Below are 14,051 nucleotides of genomic sequence, written 5' to 3'. Positions count from 1 at the left end.
ATAATTAAAATTTGAGACTATTTACTTTCCGACGATAGGGCTCCCCATAGGGAATAATAACGGTAAATAGTAGACACGTTGTGATTCCGATGACTAAAATTTACAAACCAAAATTCGACCGTCAGATATGATCATTATGACGAAAGATGTCTATGGTAAAAAATTCAACTAGATTCGACAATGTTAAGGGCTCGATCGAAACGGTCAACTCTAATCGGAAATAAGAAAACTGCATTTTGAAGCCCTAAACGGACTCGGATGGCCAAAAAAGGCCCATACATCATGACACTAGCGATGAGTTTGACTCGTAGGGCCGTTACGCTTCCGGAAAGGTATCACAATAGTCAATCGGACACCAAAAACCAAATCTGCAGCATAGTGAATAATAAGGATAAATTGCATTGACCGCAACTATCGGCACCGAGAATTTACCGGAATACCGTGATTTTTCAATCGTGGACGTATTTCACCATTCTGGTCATATCTTATTTCACGACTTTTTTGCGTTTGAAGGTTCTACGTATAGTTTTTTTTCCCAGATGAGTTGTTGTCCAGATCTGCAAATATAAGGCACTTTAGCCGACGAAATTAAGGCACTTTAGCCGACGAAATAATATTTTTCGTTGGCTAAACTTTTAAAAATTTCGTCGGCTAAAGTTCACAGAGTATAGCCGACGAAAAAAATTATTCAGATAACGAAATTTTAATTTCGTCGGCTAAAGTTGACCATAGCCGACGAAAATTTTTAATTAGCCGACGAAAGGAAATTTCGTCTGCTAAAGTCCACTTTAGCCGACGAAAAAATAATACGTCGGCCTGGTTTTTTTATTTTCGTCGGCTAAAGTCTTTCTTCTGGTAGTGTGGGAAACATTCTTCAGTTTCTGAAATTGTGTTTGTAGAGTTAGGATCAAGGTAGGGAAGAATACTTCCATGAATCCCTCTATATGCAAGTGAACGTACAATTGGTAAGAAATATGATTTTTGTTTGATGAAGTAGGGTGTAAGTTTGAGTATAGTATCCCTGCATCAATCAAATTTACGTGGTGTTATGTCCTTATGTCTTGACAAAAAGTCTTTTTTTTTTAATTATTATAGGGTGAGATATGAGTCTTTCTAATTCTTACATGAGTCCCCAATAGCCATTTGCTTGAATTGGATATACTCATATTGGTTCTTGATATTTTAAAAGTTATAGATCGACTACTTGTTTGAGTACTTAAGTTATGCGACTTTCTGGAGATTTCATATTTGGACTTTTAATTAAGACTTCCTTTACATGCAATCAAGTTTTTATATGATTAAGTTGATTCTCATTTTGAGTCCCTCCGCACTTTAGTTTCGTTGGCCTATATTCTGATCTTAGCAGTTTTTTCTTTTTTCCCGATTAGAAACAATTCTGACCTTAGCAGTTATTCATGAGGCAACTGAATATTGTGATATTCAAGCAAAGTGCAATACTCAATTTGCTGAGGGAATGAAAACGTCCAAACTAAAGAGTTTTTGGTGGTCTAAAATACCCTTGCTGACAAGTCCAATCAATAGGAATTGACACGTCACACATGCTACGTAGACAATTTAATGGTTTGTTTAACGGAATGTATAACGGAATTGAGACTTTGTGGGATTTTGCATAGCTCGAGTATTTATTTGAAAGAATCTGAATATGGGGTATTTATTTGAAATAAGCTTCAAAGTTCGAGTATTTTTTTATAGTTTACCCAAAACAAAATAACTCTACTTAAAAATAATTCTCCACACCATATTATGATAATTTTTCTTTTCTTTTTATTTAAAAAAAAAGATAAAAAAGAAAAAAAGAAAATCGTTTTGGAGGCTATAAAAATGAGTGTCCATTTTGGTTACAAACGCTTCATATTATCAGTGTCACTGGCCACCCTACCAAATCTCCTTGTTAACCTCTCCACCTTTGATATTCCGATAGCCAAGCTCAAAGGTATCCCTCTCCTTCTCTTTATCTTTGACTCAATCTTGTTATTTTTGCAGTGATCGTGTTCATTTTTTATATTTGTGGTGTTTCTGACCTTGTATTCTGCTTGAGTTTCGGATTTCACATATTGTTGTATTTGCGTTTTTGTTATAAACCACCAAAAGGGTCTCTTGATCTCTTCCTCTATTTTGTATCCTTTAGCCTTTCCAAATCTTCTGGAGGTATGTTTGGTTTGATCTCTATGGCTTCTACATCACATTGAAATTATGGATCTTTCATCTTTTGCTGCCTTTAGATTTACATTTGGTTGATCTATGTTTTTACACTCATCTTGTTTGAAGTTGATCATGTTCTTATAGTGTGAAGCGTAATCTTTTGGATCATTGTAGGTATACGTATGTTGTTAAAAGGTAATTCATTCATTTTATTATGGATTTGGTTATCTTGTTAGTGATATAGTTGTTTGTTATTCATTCCTTTGTATGTTCATCATGGTAAGAAACTCATTGTCATTTAGGTTTTGCCATTGGTTTATTGTTTTGGAGTTTTAGTTGATCTGATACACTGTGATGGATTACAGTCACTGAGAATAAGATTGTTAGCCAGTTTCTGTTGTTTCATTTCTGATGCTCTTATGATCACTTCATGACAGTTGACAATTGTTTCGGTTTTATTGTTCAGTTACTATAACTTGGGAGTTCAATATTGCTGATATTTGATCATTTCTTTCTCTGTTTCCTGTTTGTCTTTGTGGTTTAACTTATTTTATACACTAAGTACTATATTGCATGATGCATATAAATTGTTTGAAGCACAGCAAGAACTGCCCTCCACTGGTCTCTCTCTGATTACATAAGTGGATGAGTTTGCAGGTGTTTGATTCATTGGTAAGAGATGGCTGATAGGCACCAGAGCCGAACTGTTAGGCAAAAGTTTGCTGGTCAGCTACATCTTGGTTCCACCCTTTCTCAAGATATTCACAGCCAGAGCCACTATGGCAGCTTCCAGAGGCCTAATGTCAATCAAAGGCGTTTTGCATATGGAAATTATTATAATGCAGCATTGCAGTATCCTATGAATCATACATGGGGATCAACTGATCGGTCATTGATCAGTTCCTCTACCTCACCTCTGCTTATCCAATCTCCCCAAGAGAAAGGATTTACAGGCTTTGCTATTGATTTTCTAATGGGTGGAGTTTCAGCTGCTGTATCCAAGACTGCCGCTGCTCCAATTGAGCGTGTAAAGCTGTTGATTCAAAACCAGGATGAGATGCTCAAGGCTGGCAGGCTCTCTGAACCCTACAAGGGAATTGGCGAATGTTTTAGCCGGACAATGAAAGAGGAGGGAATGGTGTCCCTGTGGAGAGGGAACACAGCTAATGTTATCCGTTACTTCCCAACTCAGGTTTGGCATTTTATTCATTGCAAGTCTTTGATTACATATATTACTCTCTTGTGTTCATGGCTAATTCCTCCCTTTGCTTAATGCTCTTTATCTTTGTTCATCCAGGCCTTAAATTTTGCATTCAAAGATTACTTCAAGAAGCTTTTCAACTTCAAAAAGGACAGGGATGGCTACTGGAAATGGTTTGCAGGAAACTTGGCATCTGGTGGTGCTGCTGGTGCCTCTTCTTTATTTTTTGTTTACTCTTTGGATTATGCTCGTACTCGCCTTGCAAATGATGCCAAGGCTGCTAAGAAAGGAGGCGGTGGGAGGCAATTCAATGGCCTGGTTGATGTCTACAAAAAGACTCTCGCATCAGATGGTATTGCTGGCCTTTACCGCGGGTTTAACATTTCTTGTGTTGGAATCATTGTGTACCGTGGTCTATACTTCGGAATGTATGATTCTTTGAAGCCTGTGCTCCTTACTGGAAAGATGCAGGCAAGTGTTATTTGTTTGCGTTATGATTAATGATATTGCGCTAGTTTGATATAAAGTGATCTCTTTATGACTTGTAGACACAAAGATATTGTTGTTTTAGTTTGATGATTATTCTGCATCTACTATGAACATGTCTTGACTATCTTTAGCATTTTTGATCCAGGTACATGTACTGCATTGGTGTCCTTAGGTCAAATAGGATGTTTTGAGATAACAGTTGTTTCAAAACGCTTTTTTTTATTCTCTTTTTATTTCCTTGTGGTGATTATCTCACGTCGTTTTATTTTGGATAATTGCAGGATAGTTTCTTTGCTAGCTTTGCTCTTGGTTGGGTTATCACCAATGGTGCTGGTCTTGCATCTTATCCAATTGACACTATCCGTAGAAGGATGATGATGACTTCTGGTGAAGCCGTCAAATACAAGGGCTCTATGGATTGCTTCAATCAAGTCCTTAAGAATGAGGGTGCAAAGTCCCTCTTCAAGGGTGCTGGTGCCAATATTCTTCGTGCAATTGCTGGTGCTGGTGTGCTTGCAGGTTATGACAAGCTTCAGGTGCTGGTGCTTGGAAAGAAGTATGGTTCTGGTGGAGCTTAAGCAAAGTAGAAAATGGATCATTTTCTATGGGGCTCAAGTAAAAGTGAATGACCCCATGTAGCTACAGATATTGATGAAGATATTTACTTGTGCTGATCAATAACCTAGTTTAGAGGATTTTGTCTCCTAAACATTGTTTTATTTCTGAGTCCAGGAATTTTGTTCTCACAGCCTTTCTGGCTATGAGAGCAGTTATAAGCTCAGTATGTTGATGTTTAATTTATATATCGGTGTTCTTTACGTATTCTGTCTTGGTTAAAAAAAGTAACCAATTGAGAATGAACAACAGGTATTACAGTGGTTCACTAAATCGGTATGATTGAGCTACATCGCCCGAACATTTTATGGTATCATTGAATTCCTTCTTTGCTGCAGGGTTATGGCCTATTTGGAAATGCAGGTGTGTGTATTGGTTTTCAAGTTCCTAGGCTTAGCAATATTTTTATCTAATTCCAGAGGTTGCTTTTTCAAGGAGGCTTCTGCCTACAAGACAATTTATACACTGAAATCATTTGTTCTGAGGTGTGTTGAGGACTGGTACTGGTGGCTGGATGAAACAATTTTTGGGATTGGTCAAGTTGAAGCACAACTGCACCAAGTTTGGGGTCTTCTTCTGATTGGTCTTGAGATGGCCTGGAGTTCCAGTGTTAGAATTCTTGAGGTGGAACTAGACTATACATTTTACAACAAAAGACACCGTATGGTTGAATATTAGGCTAAGCGAGTGATATTATTGAAAACTAGGAGAGCCTATTATACAACCTGTTAAAAATCCAAGTAGCTTTTAACTGAAGCATAAAATGATACGAGAGACGAGAATGAGCCAACTATAATGGTAAGATTAGCAAGAAAATGAGCACATTATAATGCCAAGACACCAGTTCAGTTCAAATGCATTGAGTTATCTCATATTCCAAATTTCAGTTGGTATATTAGTATAATAGTATCATCTCTTAGCCCCTTGCACTCAGAGCCTCTTGAAGTAATCATTAAAGCAAAGTTTAAGGCTTGGACAAAGACAGACAATATAAGAACCAAGCAGAATACAGTACGAGTGTATGACTAGGAGATAAACAGAAGAGAGAACCAAAGAATTGGCAATAAGATGAAGTAACTGATGATACTAGCTGTGTTAACTCTCCACATTGACATCATTCCTTTATCTTCTTATCAAAACATCATTCCTTGTAATATAAAATATATATATATTTTTTTTTTTAAATGTTGCTGACAAATTGCAATTCACAAACCCATAAATAGACCAATTCCTTCTGACCTCCTCACATCTATTTCCAATTCCTTCTGATTCTATCATTCTCCAGTTCTAACCTCTCCAATTCCCTCTCTTGCTTGATGAGGTATCTTAACCATTTATACCTCTAATCTCAATCTTCATGTCTTTCTTGCAATTTCTGTTTCTTTATCCACTCTCTACACTCCCACAGATACTTTGTTGGCTCTTTAAGACCTCAGCCATTTCAACTTCAAAGCTATCCAGATAAAGATGTTGCCAGAAATGGTCATCCTATTCACTGGATGACTTCCTGTAATCGGTTCTACGAATATGCTTAGAAACATAACATCAAAAACCTCTGAAAGAAATGCATTCCGAGTAATCCCACCGCTTTCTATCGTCAATGTCAATGTGTCAGGAAAGTAGTTATTCAATACTAAAGGGATACTGAGGACCACTAGGTAATCAAACTGCCTTTTTGACTAGTCCTTGTGCAATATTTGACCACTGCTTGCAACTGCTTGCTTTAAAGAACTCTTCAGATGTGAAGCAAAATATTCCTTGACCTAACAGATGTAGGTAAACTGATGTTTCTAAATGAAATACAACAGTTAAAGAAATCCATCTTTGCTCTCCTGAGAGAGCAGGTTTGAGTTTGAGAGGTTATAAACTTCACTCCAGAGAGGTGCATCTCCAATTGGACGCCATCTAATCCTACGGGATTCAGCCACGTGTAGAGGTACGGTAACTCTTGACCGGGATTTATGGCTCCGAGATCTGAAATAGTATTACTTTTACAACATTATCAATGTACAACGATATAGAATGGCCTATTGTAGCTGATCAGAAAGAAATTTGCATAGAAATAAAGAGCAGATATTTGTTTCTACCTTTTGGGGACACAACACATGGAATATCAAATTGCAGCTCCAATGGCACTGAAGTCGCATTTGAGAGTATAACCTGAAAATATAAGTGTAAGAGATTTCCCATAAACCTAAATTCTCACCATAATTGAGTTTGTGCAATACTGTTGAGTATAATTTGCTGTATCGCAGCACTGAAACATCAAACAAAACAGGAGAAACAAAACCAGCATTGGCCCTTGTTCAGTGGTTTTCCATCTTGTCATTGTAGGACATGGAAAAATCAACCTCAGAGTAGGTAACCCGTATAAGATACTTTGAAATCGGATCAGAAAGCACTGATGTTCCATCAAGTTGAATAGTAAAATAGTGATGACGAACCTCATATGCCTTCTGGTCAAAAAGTATCTCATAGAAGTGTGGCCACTTAACATGAATGTATTATTGATCTAGACATATTGGAGCAGAAGAACCTGGTTACACAACTTTCTATTTGTATCTGTAGGCATGAAACTCATCAGGACTAATTGGGCATTGATAAGCATGATATGCTAGAGGCACCGATGTGAAGATTTGAAGTTCATAAAGAGCATATTTACCTGCATAAGTGTACTCCCTGTGGTATTTTGTTTAAGATGCACAAGCCAAACTATTTATATGCATTCTTCGCCGCATTCTGTAAACCTTTGAGAGTTGAGCCCTTCTCATCTCACTCTTCTCCTTCACCTGCTAGTAAACATTTGTTGCCTAAATTGGTCACCAAGGAGAGAATCATCCCATAGTGCAGGAACTTCAGATATGCCTCCCAAAGGATCCATTTGTCTTGTTAACTGAAATAAGCAATCATATATCTGTTTCGATTGAGGGTGTGAATTGTATCTGACCATAAACTCGTATACACTGCCATTCACTTCAATTGAGCTACAACCAGGAGTCTTCTCCAGTCCTCTCTCCTTCATCATCTTCTGTGCCTGCTCGGCTTCCTCCCACATATTCGATTCCCTATACATTTTTGCAAGCAAAACATAAATTCCACTATCATGGGGGTCCAACTCAAGAAGCTTGGAAGCTGCTCTTTCTCCCATCAAAACACTTCTGTGAATATAACAAGCAAAGAATAATGCACCCCACAATACGGCATCTGCCTTCATTGGCATGCTATTAATAAGCTCCGCTGCTTCTTGCAAAAGCCAGCCCTACCAAGAAGGTCCACCATGCAAGAGTAATGTTTAAGTGTTGGGCAGATATTGAATTTAGAATTCATCAAACAAAAGTACTTTCGGCCTTCTTCAACCAAACCTCCATGACAACATGCTGATAATACCCCAAGAATCGTGATCTCATCGGGATTCAATCCTGTATTTATCATCTGTTCAAAGTAAGATATAGCATCTTGAGCGTGTCCATTAAGGGATAAACCACAAATGATAGATGTCCAAGTGAAACAATTCTTTCCTGGCATGTCTGAGAATATATTGAGAGCTTTTTTGATGTTCCCACACTTAGCGTACATGTCAACAAGGGCAGTCCCCAAAGCAACGTTGAGAGAAAGACCATGTTTTTCAATATAATGGTGAATCCATATTCCAACATCAACTGCTCCAAGTTGTGAGCATGCAGATAAGCAGCAAACCAAGGTTATTTCATCAGGATTTATGTTCCTAGCTTGCATTTCATTAAACAGATCCAAAGCCTCCTTGCTACGTCTAGCTTGTACATATCCACCGATAATTGCATTCCATGGAACAACATTCCTCTCTGGCACCTTGTACAAAAGGCGGTGAGCAACCTCCAAAAACCCATGTTTGGCATATCCCACTATTATTGTAGTCCATGACACAATAGTCTTCTCTTTCATGTTGTCAAACAACGCTTGAGCTGCCTCAAGATTCCCACACTTGGCGTACATGTCAATAATCGCATTCTCAAGAGAAGGAGTCAAGCCTAGCCCATTCTTTTCAATCAACCGATGAAACTTCCTCCCAAGGCTCAAGTCCTCAAGTTGCGCACACGAAGAAACCACCCCAATCATTGTTACTTGATCCGGCTCTACTCTCTCCACCACCATTTCCTCATAAACCCCTAATGCCTCACGTGCCAACCCACTTCTCACATACCCATGAATCAAAGAATTCCAAGACACCAAATCTCTCACAGGACTTTCGTCGAATACCTTCCGTGCATCCCTTAATTCTCTGCATGACACAAACATATGAATCGCCGCATTGCGAACAAACCTATCACAATCCAATCCCACTTGAAACACATGCCCAAGAACCACACGCCCCATCAACTTCAACAGCAAATTAGAGCAGACTCCTAGCACTAATGGGTAAGTATAGTTATCCGGCCTCGACCCACCATTTCTCAACATCTCCACAAACATTACAACAGCTCCACACGGGTTTTTGCTCTCCGAAAACCCTCTGATCACCACATTCCAACAGAAGGCATTTGGGTTGTGCGCATTGCGCAGAATCTTGGTTGCATAGTTGAGATTTCGGCACTCCGAAAGCGCACAGAAGGCAATGAGGCGACTGGAAGCGAACGCGTCGGAGATCAAGCCGGAAATGATCATCTGGGTTTGGATTTGCTTCAAATGGGACATGGATTTGGATGATTCTAACAGGGAGAGAAGTGGGTTCGCTTGAACTGATTTGTGGGTGGAGTTCCATTTGGTGGGCTTGTCTGTGTGAGCTGAGAGAGAAAGGAGACGGTTAAAAACTGGGGTTGCAATCAAACGTTGAGGTCGGAGGCTGAACATACAGACACGATGTTAATGGTGGTTTCGTTGCAAGAGGAGTAAACCTCCCTAAAAGGAAGCACCTACCGGCCCTAGAGGGACGAAGCGAAATGTGCCTGAGGGCGAAGAAGATCAAGCTCAGTCTTCCACAATGCCCAAGCGTGCTGTTGCATCTGAAGACTTAAAGAGGAAGTCTGTCTATATTTTCGAGTCTGCTCGCATCGCAAGCAAGGAGGAGCTAATTGTGGCAGATGAAGGCCTTGCCATATCCTTGACTTGTGACAATAATGAGAAGCCAAGCAGAAGACTGACTCAGTTTACTTTGCATAGTGAAGATGGTACTGCAAGACCACTCGAGATGGTGGAAGCTGGTATGTTTATAACCGGCACTGTATTGCCTCTTTCTGAAAATTCTGAGAAAAGCATGGAAAGCAATATTAGATGTGAGGCTTTTGGGAAAATAGATGCTTGGAAGATCTCTGGTTACAATGAGGGCTGGCCTAAAATATGGCTTTCAGCTAAAGTTGCTGATTATTGCTGTGTTGAACCAGCAATTGGGTACAAGAAACAGTATGATCTCTTTTTTAAGAAAGCTGTTGCTTGCATAGAGGTGTACCAGGAACTTTCGGAATGTAAACCTGGCTGCCGTCTTGGACAATTACTCGCGCCAGTCGCTCGATCACTGAGTGGAACTAAATTCTTTTCTGGCAGTATTATATCTATCAATGAATATGTCCAATTGCACGGTGAGTTTATCTATAAACAAATGATAAGTAGTTTGGAGAAGTCATTGAAAAAGCATTATCACATATTGGCACAGCTGCCTGCTCTGACTGCCCTCAAGAATGAGTCTGTAAAGCTTAGAGATCGATCATGAACTATCTGAACCAGCTGTAGCTTCATCAAGTGCTACCATACAGAATGCTCCAGATATCAGAGCCGAGGAAGTTGCATATCCAGAGAAGCTAGCTGAAGCAGAATCTCTTTCTTCGAACTAGGTTTGTTTACATTTTAAATCAATACTACTTCAAGTAAACAATAGACTTTTATTCCTGAATTTTTGTTGTTGTTGGAATTCTATCTAGTTGTTGTTGTTGTTGTTGTTGTGTTTACTTGATTTCCTTGTGGAACTGGAGACTTGAATACCGTGCCATTATTTCTCAATTATCATTTTATTTATAATGTTACAGTGTTATATATACTTATACCTGCAATTATAGATAATCATTTTTCATCACAGGTACATGTTCTGCATTGTTATTTATTTACCATTGACCATATAGGGTCAATAAGGATGTTTTTGTACCATTAGTGTCAATTTTTCGATGTCATTTTTCTCAACTCATAAATTTGAGCTAGGGTGCAAAAGTCCCTCTTCATTGTTGTCGCCCATACTATTGCAAAACACTCTTTGCATGGTTGAGCAAATTTTAGTTGTTTGGATTGACGAAGGGCCGGAATGGCTTTCTAAATATTGTATATCGAATATGATTTACATGTAAGCTCATCTTCTAATGAATGAACCATCCACTTCATCTATAAAAAATTAAAAATATAAATTTTTGTGTTGGCCGAGTGGCCGGTGCCAACATTAAGTCTTTGTGTAATTGCTGGTTCTGTGTTTAGCTTCATGTGTTGGTATTTGAAAACAAGTAAGGTTACTGGTGGAGGTATATATATATGTGTATAAAAATTGACGGTTTGATTGAGGGTCAAGTAAAAGTGAATGACTGGAATATAGCTCCAGTTCATGAATTTACCCCTCATGAAGATAGGGGGTTAATAAGGCCAGCTAGCTCCACCATTGGTATTCTGGTGACATTGCTGCAACCAAAATGGCTGATGCTAATTCCAAAGAGTGATCTCTTTGGCGCTGTTACCATCACTTGCTGCTTGATGTTGTTGATTAATTAAGGAGTCGATGCCTTTTTCCATGCACAAAAGAAAGTACGTAGCAGACGAGAAGTATTTGATGCGTTAAATTAATATTAAGAATAGGGTGCAAAACAATGTTACTGGCGCCCATATTCTTCGTGTAATTGCTGGTTCTGGTGTGCTTGAAATTTATGACAAAAAGCTTCTGGTGTTGGTACCTGAAAACAAGGTATATGGTTTTGGTGGTAGTACTTTTTTTTATTTTTTATTTTTATTTTTATGGTTAAACAAACTTCATTAAACAAATAGAGTTGTCAATATACATTCTTTGCTAACTGGTGCATGTTAGAATTCGTTATTCTTTGTAATTTGGGGTTTAGGCTCTATGTCCCTCTCCTCCCCCTCTCTTGTATTCTATAAGGTCAGCCGCATCAACCCTTCTTCAACAAAAAAAAGAACAACTAATACATACCCATAGTTGGGTCACAACTACAACAACAAAAGGGAAATAAAGCCCAATGACAAGCCCAAATAAACTAATCTAAATAGTAAACCCTTGGAAGAGGGTGACGACTGCCGCCAATATGTCGTAGACGACACTGGCAAGACCATCGCGAACAGAGGATGTCGCATCTGCAACCATCTGAATAAGCCAACAACACATATCAGCAATAGCACCAACAAATTAACCCCATAGATCCAATCTTATAACCTCTGAAAGATTGTTCTTCCACAGCCAGACAACCTTCAAGTAATAAGATGCTTGAGACAAGAGAACCAAATAAAAAGAAAAATGAAAGGGGAGGTAAGGAGAGCTAGCATTGCAAGCGATGAACAGGCCTGAATCAGCTAGCGAGCTATCGCTTAACACCATGACAGTGCAGAGGAGGTCGATCTCTTCCACCGCAGCAAGGCCATTGGAACCAAAAGAAAACAAAACAAGAAGGGGGATGAGTGGCGGTCGTTTATGGCTTGAAAGATCTAATGAAAGATCTGTGAACACCGTAGCTGATCGAAGGATAAGCCTTTGAGAAGGGATAGATTGAAAGTTTGGGGAAGTGGTGAGATGGAGAGATATGTGAATTTGTGATTTGGGATTGGTTGGGAGGATGAGCTGATTATTTGCTAGAAAAACTACCACCATCAGGATAGGGAAAGGAAGATTGGTGCCTCCCTAGCCTCTTTTCTAAAACCAAAATCCAGATCAGAATGATCCAAATCTGGCATAAGAGAAGAGAGGGAGGGGGGGGGGGGGGGGGGGGGTCCGGGGTGACTAGGAGCTCTAGAGAGAAAACGTGTTTTATTTATTTATTTATTTCATGGTAGCACTTACATATGCAATATTGGGTTTGATGGGGTTTAAGTAATCGACTTGGCTTCTCTGCTTGGAAAGCAGATTGCTAAGATCTGTTCGGACTCTCTATCGGGTTGACATGTCATCCACAAGGGATCTAAGGGTCAGCACTAAAAGTCTCCAAAAGACAAAAATCATATTTGTACCTCTCCCTCTCTTCTCTCTCACAGTCTCGCCTTTCGGCTATAATTTTTCCCTAGCCTTGCAACAATTCATCAATTATGATTTCTCTATCTTCCTTACTCTTGAAAATGATCATTTGAAAATGTATTGCATGTTTGGACACGACTGATTTGACGCGGTGGGAGATGCATGCGCCGTCAGCGGTGGTGGAGGAGTGGAGATGGTGGTGGTGGTGATGGTGGCCCATCACCAGAGAGAGAGTGAAATGGTGTGTTGTATACAATGAGTGAAAGTGTGAAACTGAAGGCTAGCTAGCATTGATTGATATATGAGATTGGGTTGAGATCACATAGAATGATAAAAGTGTTGGTTTTTTTTAGCTTTGAAAGTGAAAATGTGAGAGTCAGATTGATTGAATGGAGATTTCAAAACGGTGGATTGTGGGTTTTATTTAATTTTGGGGATTGAATGGAGATTTCAAAATCATGGATTTTTATGGACAATGTTGGGTTAGACTAATTTTAATTAAGATCTGGGTTTTCAGAGAAGAAGACGAAGAAACAAGAACATGAAGGAGAGAGAAGAACGAGATGGGATGGGAGGAGAGAGAGAGATTCGGTGCTGCACGTGCAGCTTTGTATTTGTGGAAGAATGAACTCTAGCCCTTGGATGATTCTACACTGACATGACACTGTAATGAAAACCCAAGCAGATCTTAGCAATCTGCTTTCCAAGCAGAGAAGCCAAGTTCGTAAGTAATAAACGATCATTCTCAAAAACAAAAAAAGTAATAATGAACGACTTCAATATAGCTGCAGATATTGATCATTAAACTCAAAATTATAAGGACAGGAGACGAGCAAGCTCCAACTATTCTCAAACCGATATACAACCAGTAAACAATTTAAAGAAAAATAATGAACTATATTACGAGCTGGAGAATTACCTTTAAGATATAATGAGCGGCTCGTGGCTCTCTTGGTCTAGCAAGTTTTGGTGGCATTTTCCAAGATCATTTGGGTCGGGGGTGAGGTTGTTTTTCAGGAAATCTTGGTTTTGCTACTGCATATATTGGAAGCTGAGATGTAGGCGGTCATGCACGCCATTCAAATGGCTTCGCATAGATGTTGACATTCTCTTTGGATTGAAATTGACTCTACTTTAGTGATTCATTTTCTTTCTTCAATTAAAATAGATGTACCTTGGCGTTTCATTACTGAATGGTTTAACTGTCGGGCTATACTTGCAACTATGGCTGTAAAAGTATCTCATATTTATCGGAGGGTAACAACGTTGCCGACTGCTTAGCTAATTTTGGTGCGGATATATAATGCAAGAATCCATTGGTGGGATTCATGTCCACCTTGTGCAATTGCAGCTTATTCACGTGATTTAGCAGGCTTTCCCAATTATCGTTTTAGTTTG

The 14,051-nt window shown here is 39.1% G+C and overlaps 1 protein-coding gene and 1 pseudogene across 2 annotated transcripts; one reads left to right on the top strand and one right to left on the bottom strand.

The window, feature by feature from the left end:
- The first annotated feature begins 2,842 nt into the window (after window positions 1–2,842).
- Window positions 2,843–4,431, top strand: LOC101300026 (ADP,ATP carrier protein, mitochondrial-like). Its single transcript, XM_004291752.1, has 3 exons — window positions 2,843–3,355; window positions 3,461–3,835; window positions 4,135–4,431. The coding sequence occupies exons 1-3, from the start codon at window positions 2,843–2,845 to the stop codon at window positions 4,429–4,431; spliced, it is 1,185 nt and encodes a 394-aa protein (XP_004291800.1).
- Window positions 4,432–6,828: 2,397 nt separating this feature from the next.
- LOC101299739 lies at window positions 6,829–9,588 on the bottom strand (annotated as a pseudogene). Its single transcript, XR_184103.1, has one exon. The product of XR_184103.1 is annotated as a pentatricopeptide repeat-containing protein At2g22410, mitochondrial-like (transcript).
- Between the last annotated feature and the right edge of the window lie 4,463 nt (window positions 9,589–14,051).

Source organism: Fragaria vesca, linkage group LG2 (assembly GCF_000184155.1).
Source record: "Fragaria vesca subsp. vesca linkage group LG2, FraVesHawaii_1.0, whole genome shotgun sequence".
Lineage (NCBI taxonomy): Eukaryota > Viridiplantae > Streptophyta > Magnoliopsida > Rosales > Rosaceae > Fragaria > Fragaria vesca.
Note: the sequence above shows the minus strand (reverse complement) of the source record. Positions and strands in the feature narration are given on the sequence as shown.

Bases quoted from the DNA above. Each gene is read 5' to 3' on its own strand.
- LOC101300026 (XM_004291752.1), top strand. From the start codon at position 2,843: ATGGCTGATAGGCACCAGAGCCGAACTGTTAGGCAAAAGTTTGCTGGT. The intron at 3,356-3,460 runs GTTTGGCATTTT...TTGTTCATCCAG, and splicing joins TCCGTTACTTCCCAACTCAG to GCCTTAAATTTTGCATTCAA. The intron at 3,836-4,134 runs GCAAGTGTTATT...GGATAATTGCAG, and splicing joins TCCTTACTGGAAAGATGCAG to GATAGTTTCTTTGCTAGCTT.